The sequence below is a fragment of the Acipenser ruthenus genome, chromosome 10 (genome assembly GCF_902713425.1).
Source record: "Acipenser ruthenus chromosome 10, fAciRut3.2 maternal haplotype, whole genome shotgun sequence".
Lineage (NCBI taxonomy): Eukaryota > Metazoa > Chordata > Actinopteri > Acipenseriformes > Acipenseridae > Acipenser > Acipenser ruthenus.
In genome coordinates this window covers 12,461,004-12,479,232 of record NC_081198.1, presented here as the reverse complement: position 1 = coordinate 12,479,232, position 18,229 = coordinate 12,461,004, and the positions used below count along the sequence as shown (strand labels likewise).

Genomic DNA, 18,229 nt, shown 5'->3' with positions numbered 1-18,229 from the left:
AGACACCAAGATCATTAAATTAGCCTTATAAGAGATATAAACAAAATGGAGCAATATCTGCATAGGAAGCCTGTCTTGATAATCCCCAAGTTAAGTTACCAAAAATATTTAATTATTGTTCTTCAAAAAAAAAAAAAAATTTAGATAACATTTTAAAAATACAGAACCTTGGTTGTAGATAAACTAGCTAACCAAGAAAAAGGGAAGCCAAATAACCCTTTTCTCGTCTGTTAGTGGATGTTCTATAGCTAAATCCTCCCTGTTCCTGCCTGTTTACAGAAGAATGTGAACAACTCAGAGCGAGTTGTGACTCACATCCAGTTTACCAGCTGGCCTGACCATGGAGTCCCTGACGATCCTCAGCTGCTTCTGAAGTTACGCCGAAGAGTGAACTCTTTCAACAACGTCTTCAGTGGCCCGATTGTCATTCACTGCAGGTATGAATAAAGAACCTTCCAGCTGCCCATAAACAAAACTTGTTTCATATGAAGTGTGTACTGTTTTTTGTCTATACTGTTTCAAGGGTTGATAGCTTAATTAGCCAAGTTCAGTAGATTGGAGTTTTAACATATTGTAACAGGGGTGTTCTGTTACAGTGTGGGTATCCGCTGAGAGATAAGAGAGACAAAGGGTTTGCGATTGAAACGCCGCTCAGGTATCCAGGTTTTACTGAGAATCACAGGCAGTCAGGTGCAGGAGTATGTGCTGCCACTAGGGTACCAACAATGGTCGCCCTAGTGCAGGAAAACATACAGTATATAAACCAGGGGTGCCCAATCCTGGTCCTGGAGGGCCGATGTCCCTCCTGGCTTTTGTTGCAACTGTGCCCTAAATTACTTAATTGGACCAATCAAGCCCTTATTAGAAGCTTAATTGGTCTAATTAATCAATTTAGTGTACAGTTTGAACAAAAACAAGCAGGGCAATTTAGCAGCAACCACAGTAAAAAGAGGGAAAGACTTAACACTTAACTTAGCAAGGGGGGAGGTATATCAGCCTCTTCCCCTCTAAATGCTCAATCCGCCTTGAACAATGCGCTCAGCACTCTCCTCTCAGTTGCTTCCCGGCTTGGGTCTCACAGCGGCGGTGGCGTTCCCCCTTGTGCAAACTCTGTCAGGTGCGACTCAGAGGGGTCCACTACAATCAGGTCCATTACTTCAACACCTTCTGGTAGATTAAAAAAAATAAAAAACACACCCTTAAACCAGCTGGCTACCTGTCTGAAACCAGAGCTGGCAATTCAGTTTCATATCTCTTGGTGGAAGACAGACAAAGGGGATCCTCCTCTAAAGCCTCCAGTGCTGCTGAGCTTACCATATAATGTAGTCTAACATTATAGTAGCTTTGATTATTTTTTGACCATGTGTGTTGAAGTTAACCTTTCAGTAAATGAATGCTTTTTGGCTGTGTTTCACAGCTTTGCTGACTATTGACTAGTTTTGTTCCTTCACAGTGCTGGAGTAGGTCGTACTGGTACCTATATTGGCATAGATGCCATGATAGAAGGGTTGGAGGCAGAGGGGCGTGTTGATGTTTATGGCTATGTGGTAAGACTCCGTCGCCAGCGCTGCCTCATGGTGCAGGTAGAGGTAAGTTTGAGCTTGTTGTGTCTTTTTCAAATAAAGATATGGTTATGTTTTTGTATACTGTAAACAGCTGTGTAGTTCATGTTCTAACTGTAAAAACGTTTTAAGAACTATTTTCTTGTTGTTACATGATACATAATCAGAATTCTGTTATAATAGATGCATAACATTTATCCAGAATAAAATAAAGGTTTTGTCTTCAATTTCCCCTTCATTGTGAGGGTAATTTCCACGGTAAAGCATTGCAGTCTGTGGGTTAATGGGTTGGTGTTTAGGACAGAGCTATTTAGACACCTTGCTCAAGCATTAATGTTACACTAGGCTCGGACAGCCCCTGCAGTAAGCAGTCATTGCACCCTCTGATTCCCACAGTACGGTATGCTATTATGTTTCTTTTACTGACGTACCCAATGGATGTGCATATTGTGTGGATAACTACAGCATTGCCATTTACCATGAATGGATGATTAATTCATGTGAATTCAACAGGAAATTGTGCGCTTGGGTTTTTAAACTGGTTACTCATTCCCAATTGCAGACCCAGTACATATTGATCCACCAGGCTCTGATTGAACACAATCAGTTTGGTGAAACTGAGATTGCCCTCTCTGAACTGCATTCCTCCCTGAACACTTTAAAGTCACGTGACTCTCCAACAGAGCCATCCCTTCTGGAGGCAGAATTCCAGGTCAGTCTCAAAGAATTGATTATGACAGAAGAATATTTCTTATTAGTTTGTGATAGCCACCATTTCAGCAAAATGAAAAATGATCATATAATCACTGGTTCCCTTTCCTTCTGTTGAAGATCTTTTGATTCTTTGCTTGCATTTATACTTAAATGTGGAATATGCAGATATCTCAAACAAACACGCTGTAGATGAAAAGTTCTTGTTTGGATTTTTAAGTATGTCTTTCATAACTATTGACACTTGAACATATAAGACATTCAGTATATAGAAACGTATAGTAGTTCAGTTTTCACAACCGTTATGACTGTATATTTCTTTCTTGACCACATTCTACCTCATGATATTGACTTATCTGTCAAAACCACTGGTTGTCTCAAACAGTGCTGTTTATGTGATTCTCCAGTCTTTGCCTCCAGGTGATTGATAGCGCCAGTGTTCAAAGGAAAAAAGGTTCAATGTAATGCTTTAGACTTCATAGATGTTTAACATTAAGTAATGTATAGTAACACATAATGCATAATATATTCTAATATTTAAAAAAATACACGTTAATGTTTTTTCAGAGACTTCCCAATTACAGAAACTGGAGGTTACAAAATGTAGGAAAACATGAAGATAATACCAACAAAAATCGCTATTCCACTGTTGTTCCATGTAAGTATTATAGCTAACTGGCTAACCATGTAGAATGATAAAGCAATAATCTACGAACACTTTTGAGATATTATTATTTAAGTTAAGATTTAGAAAGTGTTCAACTATAGTTGTATGTATGTATGTATTCTTGTATGTACGCATGTATGTGAGGTGCATTTGTGATTGTTCCAATATCTGGTTACAGATGATTATAACGGAGTGCTTATTAAGCTGGAAGATGAGATGAGCCAAGACAGCGATCATGAAGAAGACGCTGAGGAGTCCTCTGATGAAGAAAGCGATGACGAAGACTCGACCAAATACATCAATGCATCTTACATAAATGTACGTAACAGTGATTTATTAATCTAAGGTATGTATTGGGACATTTTGGCTTGGAAGACGTTTTCAAGAAAAGTAAGCCTGATTAGCTGCTACAAGCAATGTACTGCTTCAGAGTAGTTTGAAGTCCTCTGAATTGTCCCCTTTGTTTTGTTAGTGTTTGTTTTGTTGGTACTGATTGTAATACCCAAGTGGTCCATCTTTAAATCATTGTTTTGTTATATTATTGTAGGGCTACTGGAGCAAAAGATCTCTGATTGCTGCCCAGGGACCGCTTCCAAATACCATTGAAGACTTCTGGCACATGATCTTCCAGAAGAAAGCAAAGGTCATTGTTATGCTAACAGACTGCAAAGAAGGAGACAAGGTAAGTCATTACCTTCTGCTTTTTATATAACTGAAAACGGTGGGACATGTTTTATTAGAATTAGTTGGTGGAAAATGTAATCCATTAACTTTCTCATGACAGAAACATATGCAATGTTCAAATTAGGTTACAACTTGATCTGATTTTTAGGATTATTGTGCTGCATACTGGGACGATGAGAAGAAGCTATATGGTGAGATTGAAGTTCAGGTTACTGACTGCAACAAAGCTTCCGGCTACACAATCCGTGCTATTGAAATAAGGCACACAAAGGTAGGACACTTTATTTCCAACCATTGACCACTAGAATTCAACCATAAATATGAGATATAAATCTGTTAATGTGTTGTTGAGAATGTATTTGTTCTCAAATACGGTAACTAATTAACTAGTCTTTCATTTATAGAGTTGGTTTATTATGTATTGTAAATGTGGTATTGGTGGATACATTGGAGTGCATGGACTTTTGGTTTCCATTTTGTTTTTTTTAAGGAACAATAATTTGTTTTTTTTGCAGAGGAAAGAAACACGAAAAATCTACCAATATTATTATCACATGTGGAGTGGGTTGGATCTTCCAGAAGGCTCAGAGGAGCTGGTTGCTATGATAAAAAGCATAAAACAGAAGATTCCATCTAAATCTACCCATAATAAATCCAAGCATGATAAGAACGTGCCATTGGTTGTTCACTGCAAGTAAGTCACATTGACTCTTTTCTGCCCTACAACACTGTACCGTGATAAAAGCATAACATAGTAAAAAAACAAATACATTAATGGCATAGTATAAGTATTAAATCATTTTGAAGCTCACAAAACGTGCTTGGTTGGCAACATTGGCAACTAAACCCTCTCTCTTTTTCTAGTGATGGATCAACAAGAACTGGGATATTCTGTGCTCTATGGAATCTCATGGACAGTGCAGAAATTGAAGGGGCGGTAGATGTGTTCCAAACTGTAAAAGCTCTGCGTAAAGAAAGGCCAGGATCACTAAGATCCTTTGTAAGTACCAAACCAAATGCAATGTGTGTTTTAGTTTGACAGTACTGTAATAGTCAAACTGTGATTTTAGCTACTGGTACCACATACAAAGATATATTCCTAATACAACATAATAATACAGATTTAACATTGTGTAGTCAGTAGATTCATTTAGATGTTTGACGTGAGCTTGTTGAACATTTGAACAGAGCAACATTTTTCACAGAGTGGTTCAAAGATTATTGTATTTTCCTTTTTTTTTTTAAATGACAAAGTCTGTTGTAGTAAAAACATAGCTGTACCTCTTAAAAAAAACAAAAAAAAAAAAAACATTATTGTCGCCCTTTGATTTGTTTAGTCTTTAAACCCAGATGGTATTATTCAGTTATTGTATTTTGGAAACTAACACATTTCTCTTTCAATAGGAACATTATAAGTTCTTGTATGATGTGATGGCAAACACCTTTCCTGCCCAGAATGGGAAGGTGGAGTCAAGCTCTGCCCAGGCAGAGGACACTGTTGAGGTTGTTAATGAACAGCAAGCAGGAACGAAGGAGCAGCCTGAAGATGGAGAAGCAGAGCCCAAAAAGGAATCTGCAGAGTCAAAAGAACCCACCAGTGCTGCTGAGAAAGCAGCAGTAGAAAGTTCTGCCAATGGCCCAACCCTCAGTTAGAGAGCCAGTTAAAAAACGAAACACACGTGTATGTGTGTTCAGTTTTAAATGTTTATAGCTTCTGTTTTTAATGACTATGTTTTCATGCAAACCATGAGAAAGGCAAGGACAAGATTTTGAACCTGAACAGATGAATGTATATTATTATCTTACAGACTGAAATCAGGTCATCAAAGGGGTATGTACATGCGGAAAGGTAAAACACTGAAATGTGTACCGTAGGTCAGTTGAAGAAGAAATCATTTGCTAAATTGTACTTCAACCCAGTTACTCTTTTTCACCTTTCCTTTTAATGTGTCACTTGCATGCATAAGATGTAGATGATAAATTACAAAATCAGGAATTTTAAAATGAAGTTTACCACAGTATCACAACAAATGACATTTATTCCAGTTCCCTAAACAGTTGAGAGTGCTTTGATGCTAAAGTTCTCGTTCCAGCCTTCCTGATCAGTGAGATCTGTCCCATCCTCTAGTTCCCAAGCCAGGCTGGGCTGTGCTTTGTACAACACCACTGAAACATCCATTTAAGGGGACCAAAAACATGTCCCAATAACTAGCTACTGGTACTGTTCAACACCGTTTGAAATTAGACCGGACAATGATTTAACCCCTTGTTTGCACTACTTCTCTATATCTTATCAAACTATAACTGTGCTTTTGTTAAAATGCTTTTGCACTTTTTTTTAAAGAATTGCCCGTACTGATTTATAGTATATATTACAGAGTGAATCCATATGATTTCATTAAGCTTATGAACATTTTCTCTTGATTGTTTTGAATGATTTTTAATTTTCTATGCAAAAATCATACTTTTATGTTGTGCTGTATATGTACAGAAACCATTTATATTTGTATTGTAATGTTATGAGGGGTGGAGTCAATTGGTGTGCAAATAAGATAGACAGGTAGAGAAAACACATATGGATCCCTGGTGGACATTTTGTACCACATACAATCACACTCCATTTTGGATATGTCATTGTCAGTTGGACTCAGGGAAAAATAAAAATCTGTCAACATAATTACATTTTATATTACATAAACAGTGAGAAAAATTACCATGGTCAAAACAATACAATAAAATCTAACTTTATTTTTCATTTTTCTACTGATTTTGTTATTGAGATTCTGGGTCAGAATTGTTATGAAAATACATGCACTTATATGAAATGTAAGGCATAAAGTGTATCACCTGCATGAATTTGTTAGTCTCCAGTTTTAATAAATATTCCTTACAATAGAAATGGATTTGCTTTTTTTTTTATTTATCTGGTAATGAATACTGATATATATATATAGTATTAAAAATACAGTATGTGTGTGTCTTTGTGTGAAGAATGTTAACTGTGGTCACAAACTTAATTAAAATGACACAGTAGTGTCACTGTAGTTAGGGTTGAATAGACACTTCAGTGTTAAACCCCTATTTTTGTATTTGAGTAACTTCGACCACAATAATGAATGTGTGGTCTTGTGGGTTAGATCTCTTGGCATGACCCATTTCATACCACTCGGAAATGTCGATTCTGAGATCTGGATCTGGCTAGATCTGTATTGCTGTTTTTTATCACTTTCCAGTGCCCAAACGGTTTGGAATTCTGGTCTGAAATATTCAGTGTACAAAAGGGACAAGCCCAGAATAGTGGCTTTCCCTGATTTGTGAAGAAATATTGATCAGCTCCTGAGCTATATGGATTTGAAAGTTTGGATTCTGAGCATTTTCAGTGAAGCCCTTCAGGTTAGATGTTTGAGCACGAAAAATGAATTGGCCTTGCAAAAAAAGATTATTTGTCATGAGAAAAAATCCTTTATTTGTGAGGCAACCATCTTGTTAGCCAAACTAATTAGAAACTGCCTTAAAATTATATATCTTCAGTAAACCAGGACACATCGACTCCACGAAACTAACTGTAACATTACACTATGTAACACAATTTTTGTTCCTGGGTAGTAAGTGTTATTTCCTAATTGCTTATGCCTCAAAAGTATAGAAAATGGCTATTATTCCCCACAAACTTTGCTTTTGTGACCAGGGCAGTGATATTTTGAAATTCACCTATTTCCAATGAGAAAACGGGCGAATTTGTGTCTTTTCGTTCACATAAAGTCAGAAAAAAACAACATATGAATCCAAATTAACATGTATTTATACTAAAGTAATACAAAAATGACTACAAAAGATTTAGAAGTGAGTATAATTTACGATTATACTGTAAATCACTTTCACGAATCAGCCCCCAAATGTAGTCTCCCATCATGTTCTCGTTATACTGTCCTTGGTAGCGGCGTTCAAAGTCCAGTATATCCTGGTGGAAGCGCTCGCCTTGCTCCTCCAAGTACGCTCCCATGTTCTTGAAATTATCAAGATGAGCATCAAGGATATGGACTTTGAGGGACATCCTACAGCCCATTGTGCCGTAGTTCTTCACCAGAGTCTCAACCAGCTCCACATAGTTTTCGGCCTTGTGATTGCCCAGGAAGCCCCGAACCACTGCGACAAAGCTGTTCCAAGCCGCTTTCTCCTTACTAGTGAGATTCTTGGGGAATTCATTGCACTCCAGAATCTTCTTTATCTGTGGTCCGACGAAGACACCGGCTTTGACCTTTGCCTCAGACAGCTTAGGGAAGAAGTCTTGAAGGTACTTGAAGGCTGCCGACTCCTTATCTAGAGCTCTGACAAATTGTTTCATAAGGCCCAATTTGATGTGCAGTGGTGGCATCAGCACCTTCCGGGGGTCCACCAGTGGCTCCCACTTGGCGTTGTTCCTCCCCACAGAGAACTCGGTCCGCTGTGGCCAGTCCCGCCTGTGGTAGTGCGCCTTGGTGTCCCTGCTGTCCCAAAGGCAAAGATAGCAGGGAAAATTGGTAAAACCGCCTTGGAGACCCATCAGGAATGCCACCATTTTGAAGTCTCAAAATGCGTCTGCCGGATGCTTGCAGCCTCTTGATGCCATCTCAGAAAAATGCAGATATATATCCACTTAGGCAGCTGGAACTAAACTGAACTGGTGGGCTTAAGGCCCCTGTATTTATACTACTATTTATATTACTGGAAAGTTCTAGAAAGTTCTAGAAGTTACTCCAAGTTTACTCAGCACTGAATCTATCTGGAATGTTCTGGAAAATAGGTAAATTTCAAAATATCACTGTCCTGGTCACAAAAGCAAAGTTTGTGGGGAATAATAGCCATTTTCTATACTTTTGAGGCATAAGCAATTAGGAAATAACACTTACTACCCAGGAACCAAAAAAAAAAAAATTGTTACACGGTGTTATCTTTACATTCTGTGAGTCGGAAATGTGTTTATTATTTTATTTTGTAAATCTTTTTTTGTTGTCTCACAAAAACAATTATTTTCATGAATAAAGAATCTGTTCTCACAAAAAGAGGTATTCTTATGAAAAAATAATTTTGACTTGATTTCTTATATCGTGAGAGTATTTCAAGCTTTTTCCCATCCAGTTTGGCAGGAGGCATAGAGGAAGAGAAAGGGAAGGAGGGAGAAGAGAAGGTTATGGAGGGAGGAGAGAAGGAAGGAGGAATGGAGGATAAGAATAAAGGAGGAGAGGTAGAGCAGGGAGTGGATGACAAGAAACAGTAAATGCCTGATAAAAGTGGAATGAAGACGAAGAAAGAGGAGGCCTCACAACGAGAAGGCCTGTTACCAATCAGCCAAGACTCTGAGACAGACAGGGGTGCATAGGCAAAGGCCCTGTCTTATATATATAAATATATATATATATATAGGTGGAGTTGGAACAACCAGAAGAGAGACATCATGCCCCCCACCCCCAGAGCGTACCCTGCAAACCAACCCTGAGCCAGATTATGGGAGAGAGGGACCTGGAGCCAAGAGGCCACGGATGAAGCAGAAAATCATCTTTGCAAAAAACTCTGGAACCTAATTCGGTAATGACCGAAATACTAATTAAAATATATACTATATTGACCAAATAATAAATAAATAAATAAATAAATAAATAAATAAATAAATAATGCTTATTTTTATTTAGTGTTAAATATTATCTTATGGTAAGAGTGATTTATTAGCATAAACAGAGTATTATGTTAAGTGGTAAAATACTGCAGTTAAACTGTGTGCTAATAACCAGGGTGTGTGTAAATGACTCAGAGTTCCTGATCAGTGTCTGTTTAGTGGTTTTAGCAGGTGTTCATAGACATTACAAATAAAACCTTTCAAGTACATGCTTGGAGCTGTTTCTTTTAGTATTAATCCTGTTGTACAGTATATCCTGATGTTAAACTATATCCTTGCATGTTACTTAAAAACATCTGTTAGGATCTTAGAATCAGTTCTAACCAACTGTGTATGTCATTCAATCTTTGTAACTGGACAGATTTTTTCACTTCCCATAGCAGCAGATCACATGGGTAGAATGCCACATGGCTTGTTTCATTTACTTCAGCCCCCATCTCACAGATTTGTCAGTTACTTGTGTTATACGTGGATTAAAAAGCATCAGTGTCTTTTGCTAAAATGTATGGATGAAGAAGTATCTTTTATTCATGATAGATAACTATTCTCTGCAAAACAAAACAAATAACATTTTTCATTTTATAATAGTAATAATATTTAATTATCAAATGGCAGATTTGAATCATTTTAAATACAGCATAACGTCCAGCTCCCACTTTCAATCAAATTCAAATGGTCAGTTTCTAACATTATTACATATTCTGCTCTTGTGTGATCATGCTATCATTTTTTTAGCAAGTTATAAAAAAGACATATTGGCCTCTGTGGTTTGTGTGTGTCATTGTTTTTAGTTCCTGTGACATATTGCTAAATGCATCTCCAACTCTATAGAGACTTCTCATTTTTCTTCTGTGGAAGAACTAATTTAGTGCACATGGAAATGGTTTGAATGCATGTACTCCCCCCAAATTTTTTTAAAAAAAATGCTATGTATAGTCTAGTTAAATTTACTTTGCAACATACTGTATTAATTAAGCAACATCTTAACCAAAATGTATTTGTGGCTTTATTGAACATTTTTTACCAATAATATTGACCCTTTTTTAAGGTAAGATGGTACACATGTTTGAGTTTGATCAGACAAGGCCCTCCAAACACATATTTTAGTTACTGTAATATTATTAGACCCTCCAATTGGGGCTGAACAGACAAGCTCAGACTGACCAAAACAACCTTACAGTGAAACTTAATCTCATCAGTATTACCCTTACAAAAGTAAAAGTACCGCAATGTGTAATAAAGCACAACGAAAGCATAGCAAAGCATAGGTAAGCACAAAGCACAAAGAGGTAAAATCATCCATAACTATTAAACACTGAATATAGAACTACTAAAAGAAACATAATTAATTGTCTTAAATTGTCATTGAATTAAGGACATAAAAAATTGTGGCAAATGCATGTGACGGGGTTGCTCACCTCAAGTTAAAACAGACACAATTTGATTAATTATTGAAGTATTTTTTGGCACATTACTTTCTGTAGATTTGCACTGATTACACTAACACATGAATGCTCTACTGTTTCCAGGATACATATTTATTTGGAGAAGCTGAGCACCTAGTATAAATGTTCCTCAGTGATTTCATCCATTCGAGAGACTTGTCCATTGTGAAGTGAACCTGGTTTGTTTGGAGTGGAGGCTGAACGCGCAGCCAGCAGGAATAAAGGAAATGGAGTTTGATTCGGCGGGTGGTAGGAAAACAAAGATGACAGCGATGCATTCGTCTTACTATTATAAGAGTCGATTCATTGAGATAATGTGCAGCATCTTGTTTACTGGAATGTGAAATGTATCCCCCTAAGTATCTAATGATGAGCCTTCTATCAAAATCTACTGTCTTTCGACAGGAATTTGAGCTTCTACATACTTGTGGAAGGCTCTGCAGGAGTGGTGTGAAAGTATAAACAGACACACAGTCAATTTACTGTTCTGAATGCTCCTTTATCTAATCTCCATTTGTGACCCCTGGTCCTTATTTCTTTTTTCATGTCGAAAAAGTCCCCCGGGTTTACTTTGTCAATACCTTGTAGAATTTTGAATGCTTGAATCAGATTACCGCGTAGTCGTCTTTGTTCAAGACTGAATAGATTCAATTCTTTTAGCCTGTCTGCATATGACATGCACTTTAAACCCAGGATAATTCTGGTCGCTCTTCTTTGAACTCTTTCTAGAGCAGCAATATCCTTTTTGTAATGAGGTGACCAGAACTGAACACAGTATTCTAGATGAGGTCTTACTAATGCATTGTAAAGTTTTAACATTACTTCCCTTGATTTAAATTCAACACTTTTCACAATATATCCGAGCATCTTGTTGGCCTTTTTTATAGATTCCTCACATTGTCTAGATGTGGGGAAGCTATAAAATACCGTCAATCACACCCCGTTGGTTTATATACTGTGAATCACGCCCCCTTGGTTAATGATTGCAACCGCTCCTACAATCCATGGCTGCCATATCGTTTCCCTTCTGGGTCGATGATTTATTATTATTTGTTTATTTAGCAGACGCCTTTATCCAAGGAGACTTACAGAGACTAGGATATGTGAACTACGCATCAGCTGCAGAGTCACTTACAACTACATCTCACCCAAAAGACGGAGCACAAGGAGGTTAAGTGACTTGCTCAGGGTCACACAATGAGTCAGTGGCGGAGGTGGGATTTGAACCGGGGACCTCTTGGTTACAAGCCCGTTTCTTTAACCACTGGACCACACAGCCTCCTGTACCGTAGCCCCGCCCCCTTTCTAGATGGCCGACTTCCACCTCACCCTTGGAATGAATTGTCTGGCCATCCAGTCCAGGGCACTCTTTTTCCTTTACAAGCGCACTCACAGGTCAGGAGGGAGATTTATCACTAAGAATCATTCTGTCTCTGTCACACACACCTATCACTAGTTGGCAGGTGTATCAGATAATGGCTGACTCTCTTGAAGCTCAGAGCACACATGTGCAGTTCAACTCCACCAAAATGGCCACCGCAAGTCGACCATAGACTGAAGGTCTGTTCCATCTTGGTGAAGTTGCATAGTTAGTGAACACAGCACTACCTCCAGGCAGGAGGCAGGACTGCAGTTAACAACTGTAATGATATTAACATTTTGTACAAGGATGTCAATCTGTGTGATGGGTACCTAATTCTCAAAATTAGGATGCAAAATTTGATAAATTGATAGATTTCTGTTGGAATTGTTGGAATGTCTTTAGCCCAGACTGCCACTTAGTGGACATTAATGTGAATGTCAAATCTTAAAAAAAAAAAAAAAAAAACATAAAAAATTAAACCTTTTTTTACTGACAAAAACAGAACACTTGGAATTTGAGAACATTTACAAAAATAAATACATAAATAAAAGCTGTGATCCAAATATCATTCATTTGTTGGATTCATGTACAGCTTGTTGTTAACAGTTATACATCAAAATGCTGGGACCAAGGTTTGGCTTCTTTTAAAACTTTTGACTGAGAACTACCTGCAGCATATGACATCTGGTGTTAATAATTTAAGACAAATACTGTAAACTTTGTAACAATAGGCCATTCCCTAGTTGTCTGGAGGTCTGGTTTGGACAGTAATGTCTTATAGAGCCCAGGGTTAATTCCTGAAGTTGACACTGCACTTTAAAAATGAAGGATGTATTGTTGCTGGATGAAAACAGCAACAATACATCAAACCAAAGCCATTTTCTTTGTATTGCACAAAAAATAGAAAAAAATATGATCTACAATACTTATAATAAAACAGGTTATCTACCTGTAGGGTTAGACTAAATCTCTAAAGCTACATTTCTACTGTGGATAAAGCATTCTAAAGTTTGTATCTTTAGAGACAATGCTTTTAGAGTTGTGTATTTTGGCTCTCTTTTTGTATGCTCTGCAGCTGGGGAGACGGGAGCATTCTGCCTGACCTGTTTTTCACAGCAAGCAGACAAACGGAACACTCCTTTCTCATTGATGGTGCTTTGCAAGCAGGGTTACCCCAGGTGAGGCGCACACTCAAAGCACATTGAGCTGCTACCTTCCCTGAAGAACACCTGTCTCTGATTTATCTGATCTTGCCACCCAGAATGTGTCTTCTGCATATGAAGTAGAGAAGCCAGGCAAACTTTACAAATAACTATTTCCTGCACACCTGCAAGGGGCACAACACCAAAATACTACTGCATACAATGTCAACACAAATATGCAGCACTCATAACCAGTGGACTCCTAATGAATGACTTGTTTCCTATATACTTGTTTGGCTTTTAGATTAGAATGTTGATAAGAAGGGTTACAACATGCCAAAAAACTCCCTGAGATCAGCCGTACCTGAACCCAGCCAGCTTTTGAAGATCAGTATCTAAGAGGTCTGTCTCTGGAGATTTATGAAATGTACTATTGGTATAAACAGTAGTGGCAAGGATTTGACCATGTATGCAGAGTATTTAAATCTGTATGTGTTTACCGTGATTTGAATGATCTGGTTTCAGTGTTAAGAGACTTTATTGAAATGCAGTTTGCCTATCTAAAATGTATTTATACCACAGGCATGTCTGCTTGTGGTAATGCAATAGAACGTTTCAAAATCTAATTCTGAAAAAGAAAACATTACAGTACTGGAAACACCAGTCGAGTGTTAGGTTCCCCTTTCTTTTAAAAGCCATGCTTTTAAAAAAAAGGATTCCCTGTCAAAAACCAGTGCCAGAACTGTAATGCTTCTCACACCTGCTGTTTGTTTATGTGGCTCTGATCAGGCTTACTGCAGAATGTGTTGGGTGCTATAGTTTGAAAGTTGAAACAGCTGTTAAGGATGGAAAACTACTGGCTTTTTTGAACACTGAAAGGCTAAAGCAATTTAAATGGCTCTCTCAAATAAGGAAAAAAAAAATACAATATGGTTTTGCTACCAGAAAAAGAGTCCAATGCGTCTACATTATGAAACTCATACTGTCAGGTTCATAAGGAGGTCCTGAAAAATAATGGTCAGAAGTTAAGAAAATAAAAGATTCTATGTTCCTCACCGATTAAATGAAATGTCTGTAGAGACCCTGGCATTCTTGTAATCCACTGAGGTCTAAAAGCGTAATGCTTTAATGATCCAAACCACAGCACATCCTGCCTCAAAACTTATGAATGGTATTGTATGGCATTAATATAGACCCCATTATGGGCTCTAGATCATTCCATGTACAGCCCAAAACAGGTACCAACTCTATTTAGTCTACCCTGACCTTCTCACATTCAGGGTACCCTGCCAAATTACCTAGCTGCCTCCGACATTCCACATTAGGCAGCTATTCTTACCAGTCCAGTGCATGGACTGAATGCTCTTCTTTGTGAAGCAGTGGGCCTAACATACTGCTAATTAAAATGGATTTGAAGTAAGAAAATCTTCTCAAATGCATACAAAAGGATATGTATTGAGATTGCAGAATTGGTGGCATATTAAATTACATATCAGCGCTCAAGAATAGTTTTTTCTGAGAGATTAATACTTCATCTGTAATATATGCATTCCACTAGGTGGTGCTATGCTATTGTCCAACAGTCTTATTTTTAAATTCTATGATGTATCCACTTTCCTGGTTCCTGGTGTTTGAGTGTAATGTTTGTTGGAACTTCAGAGTGAATCGTTAAGTTATGCACTGAACATTTTGACAAGATAAACATTTCATTAAAAAATGAAAATGGGAAGGGTGACATGGAATAGGATAAGACCCTAGCCCACTGTACTAGTCTGGCTAAAGGGAGGGTTACCCAGCAATGGGAGTTAATGCATTTTCCATACTGAGGTTATATTACTGTCAGTGTTTGGCAGTTCAAAAAAGAATATATGTATATATATATATATATATATATATATATATATATATATATATATATATATATATATATATATATATACACATACAGTGCCGTGATAAAGTATTTGCCCCGTCTGATTTTCTGCATTTTTGCATATTTTTGACACTGAATGTTATCAGATCTTCAACCAAAACATTAGATAAAAGGGACCCTGAATGAACAAATAACACAAAAATGTGATACATATTTCATTTATTTATTAAAGAAAGTTATGCAACACCCAATGTCCCCGTGTGAAAAAGTAATCGCCCCCTTAGACTCAATAACTGGTTACGCCACCTTTAGCAGCAATAACTGCAACCAAACGCTTCCTGTAGTTATTGATTAGTCTCTCAAAGCACTGTGGAGGAATTTTGGCCCACTCCTCCATGCAGAACTGCTTCAACTCAGTGACATTTGTAGGTTTTCGAGCATGAACTGCTCGTTTCAGGTCCTGCCACAACATCTCAATGGGGTTCAGGTCTGGACTTTGACTAGGCCATTCCAAAACTTTAAATTTCTTGTTCTTCAACCATTCTGATGTAGACTTGCTTGTGAGTTTCGGATCATTGTTTTGCTGCATGACCCAGCTGCGCTTCAGCTTCATCTCACGGACGGATGGCTTGACATTCTCCTGTAGAGTTCTCTGATACGGAGCAGAATTCATGGTTCCTTCAATGATGGCAAGGCGTCCAGGTCCTGATGCAGCAAAGCATCCCCAAACCATGACAATACCACCACCATGCTTGATCGTTGGTATAAGGTTCTTACTGTGGAATGCAGTGTTTGGTTTTCGCCAGACATAACGGGACCCATGTCGGCCAAAAAGTTCCACTTTTGACTCATCTGTCCATAGAACATTGTTCCAGAACTCGAGGATCATCCAGGTGCTTTTTGGCAAACTTGATACGAGCATTCATGTTCTTCTTAGTGAGCAATGGTTTCTGCCTTGCTACTCTGCCATGAATCCCATTTTTGCCCAGTGTCTTTCTGATGGTGGAGTCATGAACACTGACCTTAGCCGAGGCGAGAGAGGCCTGCAGATCCCTGGATGTTGTTCTAGGGTTCTTTGTGACTTCCTGGACAATTTTACGCCTTGCTCTTGGAGAGATTTTGGCAGGACGGCCACTGTCCCAAACTTTCTCCATTTGGACAATATGGCTCTGACTGTGGTTCGGTGGAGCCCCAGAGCCTTAGAAATGGTTTTGTAACCCTTTCCAGACTGATAGGCATCAACAACTTTTTTCGGGAGGTCTTCATGAATTTCTTTTGTTCGTGGCATGATGTGCCTCTAGAACCTGTGTGCTGACAACTTCACTCTGATGGTAAGGGCCAAAGTTAGTCAGATTTATATTGGGCAGGGCTGGCCCAAATCAGGCCTGGTTGTTAACCAAAGTACTCAAACAGCTGACCCTAATTATCCCTTTAATTGAGTTAACTAGGGGGGTAATAACTTTTTCACACATGAAGATTGCATGTTTGATTACCTTGCACACCAAACAAATGAAAGAATGAAAGATGCACCAAACTTTGGTGTCATTTTTTTTCTCAGACTCCCTCTATATACTACTACAACCCACAAAAAAATCTGACCAAATACAATGTGAATAATATATATATATACTGTATATATATATAAAAATGTAAGTATGAATGCCTACCAATATTTCATGATGTGTTTACTAAACAAAACTAATGTTTGACTATTTGTTTATTTAAATTGCCTTAATAGGAATACACCAGTCACTAGCACAGAGCCTAATCACAGTAGAGGTCAGTACTGGGTTCCTTGCCACACTTTCCACCTTTTTTCCCTCACTGCACTGCAAAATCAAAATCCTCAGCTGAAGTCCCATCAGAAGACCAAGTTAAAAAGTGCCCTTGTTCAGGCTCTTTTTGACCACTTATTCCAGATAACCATGTAAGTAATCATATAATGTTGCTGATGCAATTTAATCATTCACCATCTGTATATGTTAACTGGTGTGTAAGAATTGCCTTAAATACAGATATCCATCACATAAGCAATACATTGTGTTACTCTCATCACTTGTGATTAATTAATTACCCATTTTTGAGAAAAAAGTTGATCTGTATATAGAAGCAAAATTGTTTTTAAGACTTTCATTAATAACTATTTTGTAATCTGATTTTATTTTGTAGTTGCTGGCTGAGATGAAATCATTGTATGACATAGATGCAGACAAGATGGTGGTAACACATCTCAACAAAGATGGCTTCACAAATAGTAGCACAGGCCCCAAAGACTCCTTTAAAGATCTGCTATGGTACCTATTGATACCATACACAGTTGCTTGAGTGACCTAGAGAATAAAGGTAAATTACTTTTGGTTTGAGTATCAGAGGAAAACATTGTGGTTATCATTACATTGCAAAAAAAGAAGAAAATATTGCCACATCTGCCATTGTTATACTAGATTTACCTTTTCAAAACTCATTTTAGGATAATTTTAAATCTGTGGATTTTTATATTGGAAGAATTGTTCAGACAACCAAACCAGTATCTACAGGCATTTCACAGTATTGTTTAAATATTCTGTGAGTGACGGATATGTACTTTTTTCTCGGTCTGGAGTTGACTGCAGCAATCTTACCCCTACCATCACTGTTCAAAGAAGATTCAACAGCCTTATTTGCAATAGATAGGTACATTTGGATTCCAGTTCTTTCCATCTTTCATTACTAGTGGAGTGAATATAAGGGCATCATTTGGGACTGACAGACGTTTTATCTACATTTTGTATGCTTTTCATATACATGTATGTTCCTGCTTGATCAAACATTTTCTTATATGTCATCCCTCCAGGGATTTATGGGTTGTCAATTTGTTTCTGACATCATGCTAACTGAAACAAAATGTCCTCCCATCCCATGCGCATTTTTTTAACAGCAAGTGTGATTGTCCTATCAAACACAATTTGAGTCAGTATTTATATATATATATATATATATATATATATATATATATATATATATATATAGTTTTCTTTTTTGTTCTTTCTGACATACATGTATCCCTGAACAATTTTAAATTATATAAATTATATTTCAGCACCCAGCCCTCCCAAACCCTGTTATGTTACATCAGTGTGTAGAGGGAAA

The 18,229-nt window shown here is 37.7% G+C and overlaps 1 protein-coding gene across 14 annotated transcripts in view; it reads left to right on the top strand.

The window, feature by feature from the left end:
* LOC117401721 (receptor-type tyrosine-protein phosphatase C-like) overlaps positions 1-6,523 on the top strand; it is a 41,762-nt gene extending 35,239 nt beyond the window's left edge. For all 14 annotated transcript variants that reach the window (XM_059031782.1, XM_059031781.1, XM_059031780.1 and 11 more), the window contains 10 exons: positions 280-437; positions 1,454-1,589; positions 2,125-2,274; positions 2,841-2,931; positions 3,119-3,258; positions 3,488-3,622; positions 3,773-3,895; positions 4,140-4,318; positions 4,489-4,624; positions 5,029-6,523. In XM_059031782.1, the coding sequence (XP_058887765.1) occupies positions 280-437; positions 1,454-1,589; positions 2,125-2,274; positions 2,841-2,931; positions 3,119-3,258; positions 3,488-3,622; positions 3,773-3,895; positions 4,140-4,318; positions 4,489-4,624; positions 5,029-5,277 (1,497 nt within the window). In that variant the 3' untranslated portion in view covers positions 5,278-6,523. The remainder of the gene's footprint in view (positions 1-279; positions 438-1,453; positions 1,590-2,124; positions 2,275-2,840; positions 2,932-3,118; positions 3,259-3,487; positions 3,623-3,772; positions 3,896-4,139; positions 4,319-4,488; positions 4,625-5,028) is intronic.
* Positions 6,524-18,229: the final 11,706 nt, after the last annotated feature.